Here is a 21586-nt window from a genome sequence, read left to right as displayed (position 1 = left end):
GTAGGGTACAAAAGCCAGCAGAGCACTTGAATCTTCCTGGACATTCTATAACAGATTTAAAGGTAGCCATACTTGAAAAAAAAACTTCAGAAACAGACTTCAAAAAGAAACTGCAGAAGTAAAATTCATTAGCAAATTTAACACCATTAATTTGGGCTTGAATAAGGACTGGGAGCGGCTGGCTCACTACAAAAGCAGCTTTCCCTCTCTTGTAATTGACACCTCCTCAATTATTGGGGGTGGACTACATCCACCCTGATCGAATTGGCCCTGTCAACACTGGTTCTCCACTTGTGAGGTAACTCCCTTCTCTTCATGTATCAGTATAATAAGGCCTGCATCTGTCATTTTCACTCCATGCATCTGAAGAAGTGGTTTTTAACTCATGAAAGCTTATGCCCAAATAAATCTGTTAGTCTTTAAGGTGCCACCGGACTCCTTGTTGTTTTTATTGACAGTATGACACTAGTAATGAGTGAAGAACAATTCATGGGAATGGAAATTTGAAACAGGCTTGAAAGAATAACAGGACAGTGCTCAGAGACAGCCCTGGAGTATTCATAGGGATACCATAGTAAAAAGGGCAGAGGGTAGTTCTCTGTGCTAAAGATGCAAGTAATAAAACTACTGCATTCAACGTGCAGCAAAAACTGCAGTGAGAATGATAGTTTATGTAGTGGTTGGGATATGGAGGAGCAGTGGGAGAGATGGAGGTTGCTGACATAATGTTTTCAGGGTTTTTTGTTATCAACCATGTTTTTAGAATCACTTAATGGAGCCATGAAGAAAGTTTTTGTTAAAAGAATTACAATGATTAGGCTTTTCAGCTAGTAATTATCATGTGTCTCTGCGCTAGTCATTGGACATAATCTATTTAGAAAAGTAGTTTATTTATCAGCTTTTCTGCATGTATGCTTTACACGCTGCATCTTTTGATTGTTAAATTGCTTGTCCTAGGTATACTTAATATTCCTTTGCTTGAAGTTTGTTTAACCTGATAGTGTTGCCTTCACCCTGGTTGGCTCTATAGCTGAGCAATCCAAGGGCAGTCAACACTGTAGCTTTCCTAACTAGAGCTGGTGATATTTGTGTGGCGAATAGCAAATTCACTGAAAACTGCATTTTTTTCGTGTCACTGAAACTATTTGCTAATATGAGTTGAATTTAATAAATAGTTTCAGCTAAAAAAAAAAAAAACCGGGATTTTTTTTTTAAATGTAAACTGCTTGTTTGGACAGTTTTGAAATGAAATGTTTTGACTTTTCATTTCAAAATGGCATTTTGTTTCCAAGTTTAGATTAAAAAAAAAAAAGGGGGGTTTAAAAAAAAAACCAAAAACCAACTCCACAACCACCTGAAAATGATCCAAAATAAAACAAAAACTGACTTTTGTATGTGGTTGAAGAAAATATTTTGTTTGAACCAAAACAATTTCCCTCCCTTCTGGTGAGGAAAAAACTAATAATTCAATTTTAGGTTCAAATCAATTTTTTTTCATTTTGGCCCCCAAATTGAAAAGTCAGTTATTTGCTCAGTTCTATTCCTAACTCATTTTATTTTTAGAAAACATCTATTTAAAAGCAGATGCCCTGCTAATTGTCCTGCATGTTCTGGGTGGTGGGTTGTGTGGGGATTTTTTGTGCAAAACTGCCGTCACTACTGGAATAAAATAACTGCAACTGTGTCAACTTCATTCATTCTTACTGTTGATATGTGTATTAGGGTTTTGCTTTTTTCCTACCTTAGCAGTATAATAAGGCGTATGGTTTTGTTTATAATTGTGGATGCTTTTCTAAGGCACACAAAGGCCTTTAGATATTGAGCACCAACAATTTAAACATTATTAGTATTAATGACCTGTATCCCTCTTGGAGCACGTCAGGCAAGATCTCTCAAGTTCAGCAGTTTTGGCCCTGGTCAGTATCTGGACGGGAGACACCCTGGGAAAGGCCGGCGTTCTTCATGTAGTTGTGCTGTGATTTTAGTAAGCGATACTCGTACTCAGTTCCGAGACAGTGCCATATGATGGCTTTAGGGAGCAACATGCCATTGAAGGAGCCATCTTTAGAGGGGAAGTAAAGTTATCCATTTTTACTAGCTGTGGTCACTAAAGATTTTTTTTTTCTCTTTTTGAGAGAACGGGGTTAGCCATGACATCCCAACACATCACAGTTTGGGTAATTATGTTCTGCCTACTTAACCCCTCCTCTGCAAATTCAGTTGGATTTAATATTTTTGTGCTAAAGTGGTATACAGTGTTACTTTATATTGTCCAAGGTGAATTACAAAATTTACATGAAAATCTGTTCCTAACTCTACTTGCAGAATCCTTCTTCTAACCAAGGAGAGAGAATTCTTCACAGCCTTGAGTTTTAATTAACTTGAAGAAAATTAAGGCAAAACTTTCTGATGCTGAATACCTCCTGCAGCATGGTTTTTGTGGGTTTTTTGTTTGCTTTTAATTTAAAAGAGATTTTTTTTTAACTTCTGTACCTCAAAGTGGATCTGCTTTTTGAGACTTGATCCGTTTACTAATCAGTTGCTGCATTTGCTATGTGAACATTTTTTATATTTAAGCTCCAAGGTGTTTAAGAGAAGAGTGACCTGTGGCATTGTACTTTATTTCCTAAGGTGCAGGCATTCCGTGTTTTGGTTCTGTTTTTTTAAATCTGAATCCTTGCTATGTTACACTGAGAAATATTGTGATGAAAACGATTTAATGATCACTTATATTTTCATGCCTTCCTTATTACTGTACAGAGCCAAGACTATTAAGAACACAGTTTCTGTGAATCTAGAGCTGACTGCAGAAGAATGGAAGAAAAAATATGAGAAGGAAAAAGACAAAAACAAGAGTTTGAAGAATGTTATCCAGCATCTGGAGATGGAACTGAATAGGTGGAGAAATGGTAAGAAACGATGAAACAAAATATGTATTTATTTTTCATTCTAGATGTTTAAATCTTTCTTTGAATTGCAAAACAGTCATACAAGTTTTCAACACAGAAAAATACAAAATTTCCAAATGATGATGAACTGGTAATACACTTCCATGATAAATGATTATTCAGTCTACTAGGTCCATATATATTACAGAACCAGAAAAAATGGAACTATTGACCTGCTGTATTATTTGCCATAACTAGCAGGTTTTTTGCTCAGAGGAATACCAGCACTGCAATAGGAAGTAATAAATCAGGATTGAATTGGAGTGACAGTTGTATAAGGAAGTTTGCACAGCATCTGTCTACATTGTACTAGTGTCAGAACTATGCTAAAGACTCACTTTCATGAGTACCTAATTTCACCATGGTGTCTTTGGAGAAACTTGAAAGCCTTTGAGTTTGGGGATGGATGTGCATAGCAGCTTAATTGACGTATTGCTGTATCTTCTGCCTTTGTTTAGTTGATGTTGCTTACCACTTTGAATCTCTGTGCTAAAGCAGAATAATTCCTTTCAAGATCACCACTCTGCAAAGTTGGCCATTTTAATCGCTCCTTAGCCCTCGTCCAGACTAACCCGCGGCATCGGCGGGTTAAAATCGATTGCTCGGGGATCGATATATCGCGTCTAGTCTGGACGCGGTGTATCGATCCCCGAGCGCGCTTACATCGATTCCGGAACTCCATCAATCCGAACGGAGTTCCGGAATCGACGCGGAGAGCCGCGGACATCGATGCCGCGCCGTCCAGACTGGTGAGTACCTCGATTTTAGAAATTCGACTTCAGCTACGTTATTCTCGTAGCTGAAGTTGCGTATCTAAAATCGATTTTAATTCCTAGTCTGGACGTGGCCTTAGACTCTTTAGATCACTTTTGCTCTTAGGGGATATGTCTACATTGCAATTAAAACCCCTGGCTATCCCAGACTAGTGGACTAAGGGGCTGTGTAATTGCATTGTAGATATTCTGACTCAGACAGGAGTCAAGGTGAGAAAGTCACAGAGCTCAGTCTGCAGCTCGAGCCCATATTTCTGTATCTCAATTACATGAGCCCAGCCAGCTGGCCTGTGCCATCCGTGGGTGTCTAACTGTAATGTAGACATACCCTTTGTGACCGCAGGTGCCTTCATTGCCTTTATGGGGAACAGCAGCCTTAGCTGTCTCTGTGCTTATCTCAGTATCAGAGGTGGTCACAATCTCTTCTAAGGGTTTGAGAGAGGACAGAGATGATGTTTTTCAAAAGCTAGCTTGTCACTTTCCCAAACCAATCCAATTCAGAGTAGATAAAACAGAGGTCCCAAACTCTTCCATAGTAAGGGCCATATTTTACAGAGAAAGTCTCATGAACAATCTGCTTCCTCCTCTTCATAAGTATGTAGACTGCTTCCCTCAGATTTATGATCGCATAATGTCTGTTGCAACTACATCATTGCTTATGAGGAAAAGTAGTATTAAGGAAGTATATATTTTTAGTGTCTCTTAATGCTGTTTAGCAGTTGAGAAAATTAGGAGAAGTCCATGAACAACAATTTAGGAGTCTGTATAAGCAATATAAATTATTGCAATATGGATATTTTTTTAAAGTTTCAGGTCTCTGTTGCACATTTTAGGAACATATGTAACAGAGAACTAAAACTTAAAATATGAAAAACCAAAACAACCCCAAGCCTAAATAATCAATATTGCTTTACGTTTACGTTTATCACACTTAACAAACATCTAATTAATGGCACCTTCCACCTCACAGCAACTGGAACGGTTGATCTGACCATTAGGCTGTAACCACTTGCAGCCAAGCCTAGGAATGCCTGCCATTGTCTGGGTCATCCTAGTCTTGCCTCCACTGGTTTAGCTCATTTCCTGGTATGGTACAAATCTCCTGACTCTTTAACACTCAGGTGAAATGTTCATGCTGCTGGAAATCCATAGGTGGAAGGAAGATCCTAGTTTTCAACAAAGCTTAAAAAAAATCCTATATACAGATACTAGTAATATTGGAATTGGACATGTTGGTCATCCCTCTCATGCTCATACTTGTCTGTAATAACTTTTAGGACAAGAGCATTTTCTGCATTTGGTCAAATATTGGTATCGATTTTTTTTTTTTTTTTTTTGGTGAAGCAAGATCTGAAAACAGTCTTTTGTTTAATTTTAACCTGCAAATTTGGTGTGTTCCAATGGCTTTGCTCAAAAAAAAATGAAGGAATTTGTGATTAAATGATTTTGTCTATATTAAGCACTAAATTGAATTCATTTACTGCAAATGAACACAATTTCAGGTAACTTTTCTAGAGCATAAATGGTCATCTGATAGCTGCAATTACACAGTTGCTTGTCTAACTGCATAATGAATGGAAAATTATACTGTCTTTTATTTGTTACTACGGCCTTCAGTTAGGTACATCTGGAGTAACTGGGCTGTTGTAGTCATGAAATCGTATAGCATTTACTTGGTAAATAAATGTGAAATTTATGAACAAAAAATGTAATATTAAGATTTTTTTTCCTGTAGGAGCTCTTCTCTAATGTGGTTTTCACTGTGGTTTGTTACAAAATAATTAAACGAGCATAATAACAGTACGTATAACTATTATAAGGCATCTAGCTCCAAATTTTGTTTTTCAGTTAAACCAGTGTATATCTGGAGTAACTGCCTGAAGTTAGTGAGCTGCTTTAGATTTACACTGGTGCAGCTGAAAGCAGAAGTTGGCCTCTGGAACTGCTATCACTAATTGCACAGAGCTCTGTTCTCTTCCAGCGTATTGACCGCTTCTGGAACTACAAAGCTGCACAGCAAATTTTGGAGCGAGACCCATTATTTCAGCTGGCAAGACTGCAAGCAGTTTACAATATCTTTTCATAAGTACTAAAATTCACATGGGGTCACAGGAAGGCACAGTAGAGTGGATACAAACATTTATAAAGAATCTTATTAATTTCTCACCTTTATTTTTATTTTTTTAATCACTATTTTCCAGCATGGAATTCTACTTTCTGGTGCCTCTAATATAGCTGGCTATCTCCTAGGTGTAAGTTTGGCATTAGAATGAGCATCCGTTAGACTGTATTAGAGACTGTCAATCTGATTGCCTGCCCTCCTGTGACTTTCAGATGGAATTTCTGTGGAGATCAGTAAATGTGCTGTTCTGAGTAGCACAAAGAGTGGAATTGTTATTCCATTCTCTGCATAGGGTTCAGTTCATGTAGTGGGAGAGAGGGTAATTTGGTAGATAGTTTCTGTAATTGAAATTTCAACATGGATTTTATCTATTCCAACATTCTGACAAATAGTGAAATTTCGACAAATAGTTAACTGTGACTATCTTTACTTAATACTTGACTGCAGTTTTTTTCTTACTAAAAGTAAACTGTAATTATGGGGAAAACCACTTGAATGGGGTCATTACAAAAACATTTTTTATTTCAGACAAATCCCTGTGTGTTTCTGCAGCTAGTAATCGAAAGGTTAATTGTATGCAACACACAAAAAACGCTGGTAATCTGAAGTAAATGCACACCAGTGATTTGGCATGGACAGATATGAAAACCTTTGAATTTGTGGTCAGAAGATAGATCAATTACACTCATTCTGAGCATCATATGTAAAATCTTCATTGGGAGGAGGCAACTGCTTTTGATTTTGATGAAAGCAGGAGAAATCAAACCTTTCCATTTATATAAATGTTCTCTTTCCCTAGGTGTTCTTTGTGGTTGTCTTCCTTATTACAGTCAACTGACTGTAATGATAGCTTTCTTGGGCCATCTCTGGAGACTCAGGCCACTTCCGTGCAGGGAATATTTCTCCATTAATGCAGTGAAATTGCCATGGAGACAGTTTGTCTCGTGTGTTGGGTCTTGTGTAGTGTTGGGAATTTATCCTCTCCTAATATGCTTGTATGTTTGTTAAATGAAACATTCTAAATCTCCTTTCCATCCTAGAAGGACCAGTAGCATTCTAGAAAAGGGAACAAAGATGCGTGACTGCATGCAGAGTAACCAGCTCTTAAAGCAAACGTGATTTTGTTTTGTTTTGTTTTGTTTTTTTTCATGTATGCACTTTCTCAGCTCCAATTCTGTCTCACTGACCTGGCCTACAAGCAGATTAACTGCAATCAGAAATATATTAATGGCTGGCTGGCTGACCTTCTGAATAGCGTTGTTTGGTGGAAGGCTCCATAAAAGGTGACTTTCTCTCCAAATGAAGCTGTAGTAGAAACAAAGATGTGTGCACAAATCCCAAGGACAGTCAGTCAGTGCCAATTAAGTGTGCACATACCCAGGGACAGAATCTGACTTGTGTGTTCCAGTAAGAAGGATAATGTCATATAATTTTAAGATCAAAATTTTGGTGGTGGTTGTTTTTTCCACACAAAGCAACATGAATGAAAAAGTTTTTCTTTTTAATTTTCTTTTTTGGCTTTTAAAACATTTGAACTTTTTGTGTAGATGTTATTTATACATTTTGGGAACCCAAACATAACAGCACTGTTCTAGTTCCCAAGGGCAGAAAGTATCTGCTTTCATTGTTTAATATGAGTGAAATGCAAAAGCTAAATCAATAGCATAAATGGTGCAAAATAAATTAGATTTAACATTTTCAGTATTCATTGTATAAAGTGATCTCAGCAATGTAGACAAGGAATATTTTTAATGTAGGATTTCTATGTTGCTTGATTTTGTGTTGTATGTCTAATAATTTTGTAATTTTTTTAAAGCTTGAGAATTTTATTTTCTCACTAACTTTGTCTGATTACATCTGGGAAACATTGATCATTACACTCCCAGGCCCTATTCTTTCTCCCAGGGTTGAATTACCATATCTCCTTTTGTTTTGTTACATTTGCATTATTTACTTGTTTACCTAGCAGTGTTATGGATAGTGTCTGCAGAGTTGACAGTGACTGCTAGTTATTTGATCTATGGAACAACAATTTGGTAGGTTCTGCCTTAAACTGTAGATATTCTCTAGATTTAAAAAAAATCTTCGTGCAGATAGTGGAATTTAACCCTCCCAAACCCCATACAATACACACAGTATTTACCAACTAGAGGAGTGTTCCCACCAGATTATAATGAACATCAATTCAATTTTTGGCATTAACTACTTACCTGTTCCTTTTCAATGAATTGCACAGACTAGTAATTGGAATGCACATATGTTTTTGTAAAGAAAATATTCTTCAGAGAAAATTCTTCTGAAGAAAAAAGTTTAAGAACATCATATCTAGGTTTATTCTGCAACTGCATACCGATCTAAATTATTGCACTTTTGATGCCCAGAGTTACAATTTCCTGGTTCAATCTCTGTGACTGTATTGGAAGTTTGCTGTTTTCATGCAGCTGTTTGATCCTTGTATTCTAGGGTGACCAGATGTCCTGATTTTATAGGGACAGTCCTGATTTTTGGCTCTCTTTCTCATATAGGCTCCCATTACCCCCCACCCCCGTCCCGATTTTTCACATTTGCTATCCGGTCACCCTGTTGTATTCCTATAGCAATACATAGGGGTGAGAAGGAGAGGGCAACAGGAAAATAATACTTAAGCCTAATACGCTTTAAAATTAGTCTAATTTTTTTCCCCCTCTTACTTACCATAACTCCTCCTCCTGATTGCCATTGGGGGTGTGTGGCCATCCCATCCCTGAATCTGGCTGAATAGCTGTTTTTATGGTCTCTTCCTTCACGCTCCTCTGACTTGCACTAGGGACCAGTGTGACAGCTGAGTTCCTGGCCTCTTGTCTAACTCTTGTTTTCAGAAGTGCCTCTATTTCTCATGGATCTAATGACATGCTTCCTGTAACTGTTTCCTCTCTGCCACTGCAGGAGAAGCAGTGCCAGAGGATGAGCAGATCAGTGCTAAGGAGCAGAAAAATCTGGAGCCATGTGACAACACACCCATCATTGACAACATTGCACCTGTTGTTGCCAGCATCTCAACTGAGGAGAAGCAGAAATACGATGAAGAGATTACCAGTCTCTACAGACAGCTGGATGATAAGGTCTGGAAATTTGTTTCTCTGAGTCTGCTCTGTGTACGTAAACTGCTTCCCAACAGTCAATGGGTACATGTCCCTAGCTGTTTCATTATCAGTGCTGTATCCTTCCCAAACTTCAAGATGTAGTCCCTTCTATTTACTGTGTAGAATAGTCCTAGCCTCCATCTTCACAGCTTGCGAGTGATGCACATGGCTGCCTACCATCACAGTGGTGAGAGGCATCTATGAGGCTGCTTCTCCCAACAGGTGAGGGGGCTGTTGGCTTATTCCAGTTTTTTATATAGTTTTAAGAAACGTTTTCTATGCTATATACTTTTATTTAAACTAGTGTCTGTGTGTGTTCTTGGCTTGTAAGCATATCCTAAATGCCTTCAATTTTCTTTCTCAAAGTTGCTCATTTTCAGTCTATCTGTAGTGTGGAACTGTTTGAACTCCTTTAGGGATTTCTCTGTGTTGTGTATAGGAACTTTATGTTCTCATTGCTGTTACTCTTGAGTGCCTCTGTTTATGGTAAATATTGGTCCTATGGATTATTTTTTCCCCTTGTGCAGTCCCACTGTGACTATAACTGCACAGCACAGTAAATAGACTTTGACTATTCTGTTACTGGTGAATCATCCTAAAAACAGTAGGCCCGTCTGATATCTACAGCTTGATATTTAATACACACCAGCTGATATGAAAATAGAACAAGGGAGAGCCTTCCAGCCCCGTTTGATTTCTTTTTTTTTTTTTTTAACATCTAGTGAATTTTGGCACAAGAGCCATATAATTGAAACTCACTAAACCTCTACCAATCCACCATTTTACATAATTACTTGGTGAGGCGGTCACAGATTTTCTATATTTTCATTTTGAGCCCCATGAATTTTCTTTCTGGCTGGGTAGAAAGCAATCCAGGATTCAAAGTCCCACCACCAGATCTGCTGTATCCATCTATTTTACTCCACACTCTCTTCATGTATGTCTCCATACAGCTCTCATTGAAGTCTAGGCAAAGACTGAGATTAATTTGTAAGGTTCTGACCCATTTCCTCCTGAATCCCTCACCTTTTCCAGGAGATCCAGAACCCACATCAGTTATCTACCACCTCATCTCAACATTATTTAGGAGAAGGTAGGGAAGAGAGCATGAGATACAAATATTAGATTTTAATTTAACAAGTAAAATCTAAGACCATCCTTTAGGTCTTCTAATGAATACATCTTGTCTGATCTATGTCAATCTCCTAGAATGCAGGTACCTTGGGACAGGAGTCTTTTATTTGTCTTGTGCAGGTCCAATACATTATCAGTACTTCTCAAATATATGAGAGAGCAATTTATTGGGCACCTATCATTCTGAATAGTTGGGCTTGGGTGACAAAAGAAAATACTTCTGTTCGGGAGATTTTAACTATAAGCATATATGTTAGGAGTGCCAAAAGATATGAACATTTTGGCAAAAACTGAGGATTGCTTAAAAATATTCATGAACCAAAACTTCATTTTAACTCATGTATTTTATTCATCAGGATTGTCCAACACAAATGGAAAATCATGCATTAAAAAGCTGCATTGGCTCTGTGTCTGCTGATAGCTAAAAGCTGTTGGACTCAGGAGAGCACAGGGACTGCACTTGTCTCTGAGTCCTGAATGCAGTGAGAGAGAGTACTAAGGCTACTTGAACATGTGCTTTCCATTGTGCTCTTGGGACAAGGACCATGCACAGTCTGATCCCAGAAATATCAAGCAGTGTTTTAATCTTTGATTTGATTTTCAAAATACCATCTGAGCCACTTGGTGAAATTGCAGATATTCCACATAGCTTATCAAGAGGTGTAAATTCTAGTCACAAAGTACTTAACTATTTACTCTCCCCCTGTCCCTTCTAAGCCCACACAGGCTATATTATTCTTCAAAGGACTTACTATAGACGTTCTAGTCACTTGCACTTTTTTTGCGCTTTATTTCTCCAGGAAATATAGGAATGCACAATTCAATCCATTATTACACTATTATAGGGAATAATGAAGGGTGGTAATTTTCCCTAGTATAAAAACAAGGTGTTCCCATTTATAACTCACAAGAACCCACATTTTATGTTTACAGGAAATCTGAAAGACCATCTTAAGTGTTGGGAGTGAAGTGTCCTATATACTAGTTAGCTAGCCTTGCCATCAGAAATCAATCTATTGTTTAGGATGGCTGCCAGGAAAATTCAGAATTCTGATTTACTCTGATGGGGCAAAAAAGCAGCCACTTAGATGCTGAGTTGCTTTAGAGATAGACATCCCTTTTAACAAGAGTGGATGAAAGTGACTTTGTCAGCTGCCAGGATTGACCTGTCTATCTAAATCCATGCTTTTAGAGAATATATTCAGTGGAGTCAGACATCTCTGTTCTACTTCTGCATTCAACAACAATTTCTAACCCTGAGGATATTGTCTTAACTAAAAACCTGAAATGTCACTAGACTAGAACACCTAGAGTTGCAGTAGACAACAAAGATGGATAATGTTTTCTTCAAGGTCTTTGATAGGGAAGGAAAGATATAAATGTAACAAAGTGTACACATCCCATGTTTTACGATGTATTTTTTTTGATGAAGTTCAGGGCTGGCCCTAGTTCTTGTTTAATAAACCTATATCTAATCTTTTTCCTTTCAGAATAGAGCAGCAGGCATTTTTATAAAATAATATTTATATTATCACAGCTAATTTAAACTCTTGAAAGTCAAACATGACAGTAAAGCTGCTGACTGATCTTTCCCTATAAAAGCACCTCCATTTTAGGGGCACCATGACTGTCAAGATTTTGGAACTCTTTCAGTGTAAGCAGGGAGAGATGAGATATAAATATGTGTTTGGAAAAGCCCTTAACTGAAGTCTGCAATCTTAGCACTGAAGATCTTGTTGTGTTATACAATTACAAATTGAGGGTTACCAGTTTGTTTGTTTGTTTGCAGTTACTGCCTTTCCAGCGTCTTAGTCATGATCTGAGGCAAGCCTGCTTAGCACATGTTATAATTTTTATTGAGACATCTATTCACTAATGTATTTTTTTAACCATGCTGTTCTTTATCATTCTTTTTCTTTTGTCCATCCCTATTTATACTCATTTCATTTCCATCTTGGGGCATTGCTGTTGTCTAGGTTCTGCAAAAGAAAAGAAAAAAAGGTTCAAATCTAAATTACAGAAATAAATCTTTTTATTAAATTGCAGGATGATGAAATCAACCAGCAGAGCCAGTTGGCTGAGAAACTAAAACAACAAATGTTGGATCAAGATGAGGTAAAAAATCCAAAGAACCTTTGTTACAAAAGTTTTGTTTCACAAAGAGCTTTTGTTTTTTAACATTACTGTATTAGCTATGCTGCTAGATGTCATAACTGGCTAAAAATCTGTTGGATAAGACAATGGCGAGTCCTTGTGGCACCTTAGAGACTAACAAATGTATTTGGGCATAAGCTTTCGTGGGCTAGAACCCACTTCATCGGATGCATGGAGTGGAAAATACAGCAGCAGGTATAAATACATGAAAAGATGTGAGTTGCCTTATCAAGTGTGAGGTCAGTTGCCTTTTATGTGACAGATGGAAGGATTTAAACTTTAAATTTGTTAGTCTGGTCACCTTGAGATTTTCAAGTCTAAATGAGCACACATTCAAGTACACCGTATTGCTGGGCCATAATATAGAGTAGGGGTGGGCAAACTATGGCCCATAGGCTGGATCCAGCCTGCTGATCCATTTTAAGCTGGCTTGTGAGCCACACCGTGTGGCTCAGCCCCACTTCGGTCAGGGCGCAAGGTTGGGGGCTACACCACCGGCTCTTGGAAGCCACAGCATGGCCCTGCTCTGGCTCCTGTGTGCTCCAATGGCCCCCTCCGGCGCTCCGATGGGAGCTGCAGGGGAGGTGCCTGCAGATGAGGCAGCATGCAGAGCCACCTGGCCACAGCTCTGCCTAGGAGCCGGAGAAGGGACATTGCACTGCTTTCAGGAGCCACTTGAGGTAAGTGATGCTCAGAGCCTGCACCCCTGAGCCTCTTCCCATGCCCCAACCCTCCGCCCCAGCCTTGATTCCCCTCCCACCCTCCGAACCCCTCAGTCCCAGCCCAGACCACCCTCCTACACTCCAAACTCCTCATCCTCAGCTCCACCCCAGAGCCTGCACCCCAGCCCCAATTTTGTGAGCATTCATGGCCCACCATACAATTTCTGTTTCCTGATGTGGCCCTCGGGCCAAAAAGGTTGCTCCTTTCCCATCCCCCTGATATAGAGGATGGTAACTCTGGGGTTTTGAAAGTCAGAAATGCTGGTAAAACATTTTTCAGTATGTTTGTCTTGTAAAATGCAAGCCAAGGTGGACATTAGCCAATTACCTGATTTCCTTGGGAATGCTGACGCTTTAAAAATTACTACTATTGGTGAATTAGTAATGCCCAGGATTGGGAATTACTGATGGGCAGGCTGTATAGTTTAGCAGAGTGTATGTGGGAAATGGAACCAGTTTTTCTTGAGTTTTCATCCTGGCACTGCCACTGATGTGCTCTGAGACCTTAAGTGAATCAGTTAATATCTCTTTATATCAGTGTCTGTGTCAGAAAAAGGAATGTGTGTGTTTAAATGGGGATGATCCTTACCTATGTCACAGAGATGGTAAGAGGATACAGTAGTAATTGTGTGAAGATGTAAAATACTAAATCACTATTGCTGAGCTTCCAAAATGTAGTTGTGGTATTTTTTTGGAAAATTTGGAGGAGGTGAAATGTTTCATAGCGAGTTAAATTCTCTATTTTTTGCTGTGCTTTCTTTTGCAGTTTGACACACTTTTTAAAAAATATTTTAAGCTTTTCTTGGGTCAATTTCTGCTGTTAAAGCAGTGTAAATACAGAGTAACTCTGATACACCAGTGCTGCAAGTGAACTGAGATCAGTATAACAGAGCAAAATTTGCTCCTTCACCTACCTCTTTTCTTTTTTGAGAGTTCTTCCTGCTTATTCCCCATATTTCTCACATCAGTATACAGACATCTAAGATATTGATTTGATTTCCCCAATGTTCTCTCTTTTCTCACCCTTATTCCTCCTAAAATGGCCCATGCTTCACCTAGATTCTGACCCTTGTTTTTAACTTACATGTGGGCTTTTGTCTCCCGCTCCCATCAAATCTAGTTTGAAACCCTCCTCACTAGGTTAGCCATAGTGTAAAAAAAGAATTATCAGAAATCTAGATGAATGCAATGTGTCTCACCAATCCATCAGAATTCTTTGAGGGGGTCAACAAACATATGGACTAGGGTGATTCAGTGGATTTAGTGTACTTGGACTTTCAGAAAGCCTTTGACAAGGTCCCTCCCTAAAGGCTCTTAAGGAAACTAGGCAGTCATAGGATAGGAGAGAAGGTCTCTCGTGCAGGGGTGGCTCCAGGCACCAGCGCAAGCGTGTGCCTGAGGCGGCAAGCCGCGGGGGGCTGCCTTCCGTGACTTTTCTGCAGGAGGTTCTCCGGTCCTGTGTTTTCGGTGGTAAATGGGCGATGGGTACGCTGAAGGTGTGGGACAGGCGGACCTCCCTCAGAACCACCGCCGAATCCGCGTGTCCGGGGCAGACCTCCTGCAGAAACGCTGCCGAAGGCTGCCTGACTGCTGTGCTTGGGGCGTCAAAAAACATAGAGCCACCCCTGCTGTCATGGATCAGTAACTGGTTAAAATATAGGAAACAAAGGGTAGGAATAAATGGTCAGTTTTCAGAAGTGAGAGAGGTCCCCGAAGGATCTGTACTGGGACCAGTGCTTTTCAACATATTACATAAGAAAATAAGAACGGCCATACTGGGTCTGACCAATGGTCCATCTCGCCCAGTATCCTGTCTTCCCACAGTAGCCAAGGAGAGGTTCTTCAGAGGGAATGAATAGAACAGATAATCATCAAATGATCTGGAAAAAGAGGTACATGGTGTGGTAGAAAATTACTTGAGATAGTTAATCCCAAAGCTGACTGTGAAGAATTACAAAGGACTCTCACAAAACTGGGTGACTGGGTAGCAAAATGGCAGATGAAATTATGCACATTGGAAAACATAATCTCAACTACCACTCTCAAGAAAGAGGTCTTGGAGACATTGTAGAGCATTCTCTGAAAACATCTGCTCAATCTGTAGCGGCAGTCAGAAAAGCTGACCATGTTAGGAACCATTAGGAAAGGGGTAGCTGATTAGACAGAAAATATCATAATGCCTCTGTGTGAAGCCATGGTAGGCTTGAATACTGCATGTGGTTCTGGTCATCCCATCTCAAAAATAATGTGTTAGAGTTGGAAAAGGTTCAGATGGGGGCAACAAAAATGATTAGGGTATGGAACAGCATCCGTAAAGGAGAAATTAGAAAGACTGGGACTGTTCAGCTTTGAACAGCTGTATCAACCTGTGGAACTTGTTGCCAGGGGATGTTGTATGTCCAAAAAAGAATAAGATAAGTTTGTGGAGGATAGCTCCATCAATGGTTATTAATGAAGGTGTTCTGGGATGTAACCCCATATTCTGCCAGAAGCTGGGACTGGATGACAGGGAATGATCACTTGATAAATTGTCCCTGTTCTGTTCATTCACTCTGAAGCATCTGGCACCGACCACTGTCAGGAAACTGGGATAGGTGGCCCATTAGTCTGACCCGGTATGGCTATTCTTATGAGTGTCATGATTAGTGTTGCATTTCACATATTGCCGGCATTAATACTTCAAATTACATTCTACAACTTGCTGATGTATATTCTTAACTTTATAGGGTTTTAAGCCATCTACTTCTGTTTAATAAAAGAATTAGTCTTTTGTGGATCTAATGTCAGTAAGTCTAATTTAGTGTCCAAATCTCACTCATTTTCACTAGTTCCCCATTTGTATAGTTTCTGTACTCCTGGGTTATGGCATCTTTTCCTACCTTTAGTTCTTAGGCTATTTGTATCACTCTCCTTTTGGATGTTTGTTTACTGGGGAGTCTGTTGTATTCTAGCTCATCTCCTGCCTCCCTCTGGATCCTTATTTAATATTAGTTTGTTTTCAGTGGCCTCTAATCCCTGCCATGGTGACCATTTTCTTTCTTTTCTGCATTCATTCCTGCTTCACCAACTTTATTATCAAAATCCCTGAGGCTAGTGTTGTACCACTGGCTTAGAAGCTTTACTGGCTCTTCTAATGGGGATCTCAGTCTGTCACCTCTGGAGGCCAGTGCAATATTTGTGTTAGTTTGACTCTCTAAAAGAGGAAATAAAGGTTTTTGAGGCTTTGACTTCATGTCTGTAAACTTGACAAGCTTCTCACAGCTCTCATTGAAATGATCCACCTGCTGTCTACTGCTGCTTGTGATTAGTTCATTGATATATGATGCAGCGTGGCTGTTCTCCTTAATTAGCCAGAACACTTATTTCTGGCTGATTAAACTAGTAGATTCAATGCTATTATAAACCATGTTACAGATAGGACACATGCTGTTATTATACCCTTAGAATTCCTTTACCATGGGATAACTATTTCTTTCTCAGGTGAAAGTACATACACTTGAGCTACATACTGCTATATGGTATTCTCAGATGAAGTTCTGAATCTTTGCAGGAAGGCCGTGCCTAAACTTTATTAGAACATGAGGGATAGAACTCATGTACTAAATTAAGCTTAATTGCTAGATAAATTGTTCTGGTCTGCTTTCTTTGTATGTTTGTGTTTAATAAATTGACCTTTCACAGTGTTCCAGCCATCCTAAGATTTTAGTCACTCTTCCTTTGGATGGATGGCCAATAACTTGTTCACTCCTATATATTCTGATTCGTTTTCTTTGGCCTCTGTAGTCAATACGCTGCTTCTAATAGCCCCCAGTGAAGCTTACATCTCAAAGTTGTGAAACATGGGGAATAGAACTCCAGAAACACAGATCTGTACCCCTTAAGATAGAGAACTCCTCCTTGCACCTATCTGTCAGTATTAATGGTTATCTCTTCTTTGTGAATCAGTTGGTAGAGAATGAGATAACTAAGCTCTTGAAGTCTTGATTTCCCCCCCACCCCCTTCCCCTGTGATCAAGTAAAAGGTAGTGTTCCCACTTACACATTAGGTAGTGTATTGCACCAATAGATTTGTGGTATTGTGAAACCACAGTGGTAAGCACATCAAAATAATTTTAAATAAATCATAAGGAGTAGTCCATGTCAGTTTAGTGGAGAAATACTTTTAAAGTGTGTGTTTATTATTGTTTAAATCATCTTCTATCCCTGGGTCCTGATAAATTAACTAACGCTTCACTTTGAGGATACAGTATTACCATCTGGATGCATTTCCCTACTGGTGAATCATCTCTTCCACACTTTTGGAGCAGGGGCATGTGTCCTGAAACTAACTGGCTTACTTTCTATTTTCCAGCTTTCCTCTGAGACAACTCTAGATGCTGAATATATAGAAAGAAAAGGTGAAGAGATACTGTCTCAGTTCTGGTTTTGTATCTAGAGCTGAACTTCCTCAAGGCTTGGGGGTGAAGAGGTAGTGCACAGTGGTAGTTCAGGCTGACAACCACATGCTTACCTAACTTTTTATTACCCCTATAAAGTGTGGCAGTAGAAAGAAGAGCTTACCACACCATCTTTCAGAGCTCCATGTTTTTTCTTCATTGTTTTAACGGTCCACTGCCATGGCATGTTCATTATCCTTCTGGCTATACCGAACAGGATTTAATTCCTCAGCCCCCACCACGACTACTAATTTGGCACTAAGGGCTGTGAGTAGCTTAGGAGAACTACATTTACAGCACTTCAAGCTCCATCCAACCCAAAAAGTGAGACCCTTAAAAACAAAAGCATCTCCTGAATTAATGTCCAGGATGTTGCCATTAGGATGACCCCGATCAATAACCCCTTCTTTTAATTGATGCATTAAATTTGTAGTCTTTATTTGGTGCTGCTTTTTGCCTTATTTTATTGTTTTAAAAAACGATTTTTCAACTTGGTGACTTTCCAAAAGTGTATTATTAGCAGTAAATATTTTGAGATACTTTTCAGTTTTCTCTTTTATTTTAACACTGTTCTCCTACAGGTAACTTTACTTGAGAGGTTTTCCAGTTCAGAGTGTGTGCAATCTGAATTCTGAAGAATTTTCCATGGTTTAATTTTTTTTATTAAGATGAAATAGGAGATGAGAGTAGAATATGAAATTGACCTCTGCATAATCTTCACCATCCTATAAACTTACCTACGTCCTTTCTTATTTGAGAATGAAATGGATTAGATGGGTATAACAGGAAGGTTGGAGACAGCCATCAGTCTGTGCTAAACCTGTGTTCTTTTTATTAATCAACAGTTTGTGCATAAAAATGCTTATTTTAAGGTGATCTCTGCAAATAATTTTTTAATTTTTTAATTTTTTAAAAGAAGTCTGTCTATAGTTTCTTTTAACCTGTGTTAAAATGATTATCACAGTTTTTCCTGTTAAAATATTCCTTATAACAAAATGCCACAAGACACCCCAAGCTGCTTTAGACAGCTTATTATGTGGTTCACTTCAAAGTTGTGACACTTTGGCTTGAAATCTTTTTCATTTTGGTTCTTAGCTTGGACAGCATTGAATTCAGAGTAGAAAAAGCATTTGAAGCTATGAAATTGCTCAAAATAAGTTTTTGTTTCTGTCTGAAGCTTGTGGCATAATAGGATTTGATTAAGCTTTCTTTTCCATGAGGTCCAGAGGTTTTTTGCTTAGTTTCTTCAAAGATGTATTTGCACATTCCACCTGCTGCTTATATTGTTTCTGATGGAGTGGCAAGGTCTCTTGTCTCCTGTAGTCAATGTTGTAAATCTTTTGAGCTAGTTCTTGGGGGAACAGCGACCTACTTGTGATCTCTGCCATCTATTTCCAGCTTTTGGCTTCCACTAGAAGAGATTATGAGAAGATCCAGGAGGAACTGACTCGTCTGCAGATTGAAAATGAAGCTGCAAAAGATGAGGTGAAAGAGGTTCTTCAGGCCCTGGAGGAATTAGCTGTCAATTATGACCAGAAATCACAAGAAGTGGAGGACAAGACCCGAGCCAATGAACAGCTGGCTGATGAACTGTCACAGAAAACAGTAGGAGCATTGCTGGTTATTCTGCTATCTGATGTCTGCTTTTTGCATGCAGTTTATCATTGTCAAAAAGACTGATTTTTAGGGAGATGTAAAAGTTTTGGGGAATCCCAGATACCCACTAGTCTGCACCAATTTATAAATCTTTTATTAATATTCTAGTCAAGTGTATTACCTATCTTGAAGAATAAAATTGTGGAAGACTCTGATACTACTGTGTGGTAATTGTTGGCAAATACTTGCATACAACACTCAAAATATAATGGTAATTTGTAGGAGCAAAGCACAGTAGTAATGTTCTTTCTAATGAGTAGACTTTCTTCTCAGCAGCTGTTAGCTTTATCCTTTCTTTGTTCTTCCAATACTCTGGTATGTAGGTCTACTTTGTCACTACAGTGTCTCAGCCTCACTCACTAAGGGTACATCTAAGCTTCACGCTGGCAGTGTAAATTCCAGCTCAAGGAGACATACCCACACTAGCTCTGATTGAGGTACCTACTCTTTAAGAATATAGTCAGTGTTGGGAGTGGTGGGATGGGCTAGCTGCCCGAGTACAATCCTATCCAAGATGCTAGGCATGTACTCAGGGCAGCTAACCCCTCCTACCATTCATATTGCTACAGCTACACTCTATTTTTAGGGCTCTAGCTTGATTGGAGCTAGGATGGGTATGTTGCTTCAAGCTGAAATTTATCCAGTTAGAAGTGTAGGTCTACCCTAAAACTGCCAGGTTGGTGAAAATCTCCCTCCTTCACCCCTATCCCTTCAAGGAGTTTGGAATAATCTGCATCTTGACAAGCCCCACCAGAATGTAACATAAATATTTCTTTTCCCTGACTTCTCCGGCTGCAGTAGAGAAAACTTCGCATTGGGGATGAAGTAAGAGTGCCAATATTTACAAGAATATTTTGTATTCACTCATTTCTTCTTCTCTTCTCTGATGATATACACCTTAGCTTCTTGGATGTGATCAAACTATATCACCTACTATATCCAAGTCTACAAGAGCTTCAAATCTAGATTTGGTTTAAATACCCAAAGGATTAGGCAGGATAGACTCTGGAGCATGTGTGAGTCATGCCTATTTGGGTCATTGTCAGGTTCTGATTTCCATTATTTTGTAACTGATTCCAACAATATTGATTTCATGTTGGTAATGTTTTTAACATTATATTAGCAATTTTCATTTTCCTGTGCTATTTGCTAAAAGGCATACTGACTGTCTGCTGAGGACATTGGTGATAAGGACAGGTAGTTAGATAGAAGGCATTACTGTACAAACACTAGAAAGGTGCAGATGTTGGTGTGTTTAATATGTAACTTGGATGTCAGACTCTAAGTGAATTCTGCAAAAAGATGAATAAAATAAATAATCCTGTATCCTGAAAGCCATAATTGACCAGTCTCTACCCATGGAATGGCACTGAAACAAGGGAAAATGAAATGTGGGGTCACAATTATACCTCTATCAAAGGGGAGACATAAAGACAATCTTTTAAATGTAGAAATAGGAAAACTGACCTGTATGGGTTTGTTCTGTTCAGAGTATGAACTGTCAGTTTTCTGAACTATAGTTGCTGTTCTATATAAAGGGAATCATTGGACAGGTTTGTAATCTCATCTCTTAAATCTTTTCCAGACAACTTTAACGGCCACCCAACGAGAGCTGGGTCAGTTGCAGGAACTCAGTAATCATCAGAAAAAGAGAGCTACAGAGATCCTGAACTTACTGCTTAAAGATCTGGGAGAGATTGGAGGAATCATTGGTACCAATGATGTTAAAACGGTAAACCAGATCTTATATTGCTTTTTTCAAAAGACTATAAAGATGTAGTTCTGAGGATGGGTGGTATGGGTATTTATAGCCCCAACCTTTCACCTCTGTAGTCTGCTATTTAAATCCTCCTTGGATCACAAATTAAAATCATTTGTTTTGGTCTTAGTGGATGTTTTTCTAGGCCATAAAACCACCACGCAGCTTACACAATCTATTGTGATGGGCGCGCTCTGTTCTTGAGAAGTCAAGGATTTATATTAGCACCCGTTCAGCAGATCAGGACGGAGTCATGTGAGGAGAAATGTTTGTGGCTTATCATTTAAACACTGGCTGAATTTAGAAATTTCACAAATTTTCAGAGAAATCAAAGTATTGGTGACAAACTCAAGTATGTCAGTATCCAGCATTGGTGAATTTTTCTGATTACTCCGTAAATGTCAGCATTGCTATAGCATACGCCTGACTATAGCCAATGTAGGAGAGGAAACTTATTGATGGTTTCTTCTTCTGTGGAATAACAAAGTGGAAAATAAGCGAATGCTATTGACAAAGTACAACCCTGGGAGTGGAAGTGTTTCTGGAGATACCTGAAATCTTGTGCCACTCACTGCTTTACAATTTGCATGCTGACTGGCTCCTCTGAATACAGAGAGCTGGCCAAGTTCTTCAAGGTTCTCACTTCTCCCACTGTAGATAAAGGAAATTTCAACAACTGGAAATGGTATTTTAATGGCCGCTGGCTAAAACTGTGCATCTGGTAACTAAACAGACTATTCACTGTAGGTGATATACAAAT

The 21586-nt window shown here is 39.0% G+C and overlaps 1 protein-coding gene across 3 annotated transcripts in view; it reads left to right on the top strand.

The window, feature by feature from the left end:
* KIF5C (kinesin family member 5C) overlaps nt 1-21586 on the top strand; it is a 124539-nt gene that overhangs the window by 71407 nt on the left and 31546 nt on the right. For all 3 annotated transcript variants that reach the window (XR_007776471.1, XM_050969219.1, XM_050969218.1), the window contains exons 11-15: nt 2761-2909; nt 8769-8944; nt 12146-12214; nt 18810-19016; nt 20653-20799. Coding sequence is in view for 2 of the 3 variants with exons in the window: in XM_050969219.1 (XP_050825176.1) it covers nt 2761-2909; nt 8769-8944; nt 12146-12214; nt 18810-19016; nt 20653-20799 (748 nt within the window). In the remaining variant the exon portion in view is untranslated. The remainder of the gene's footprint in view (nt 1-2760; nt 2910-8768; nt 8945-12145; nt 12215-18809; nt 19017-20652; nt 20800-21586) is intronic.

Source organism: Gopherus flavomarginatus, chromosome 10 (assembly GCF_025201925.1).
Source record: "Gopherus flavomarginatus isolate rGopFla2 chromosome 10, rGopFla2.mat.asm, whole genome shotgun sequence".
NCBI lineage: Eukaryota > Metazoa > Chordata > Testudines > Testudinidae > Gopherus > Gopherus flavomarginatus.
The sequence above is the reverse complement of the archived record's forward strand: the minus strand, read 5'-3'. Positions and strand labels throughout refer to the sequence as shown.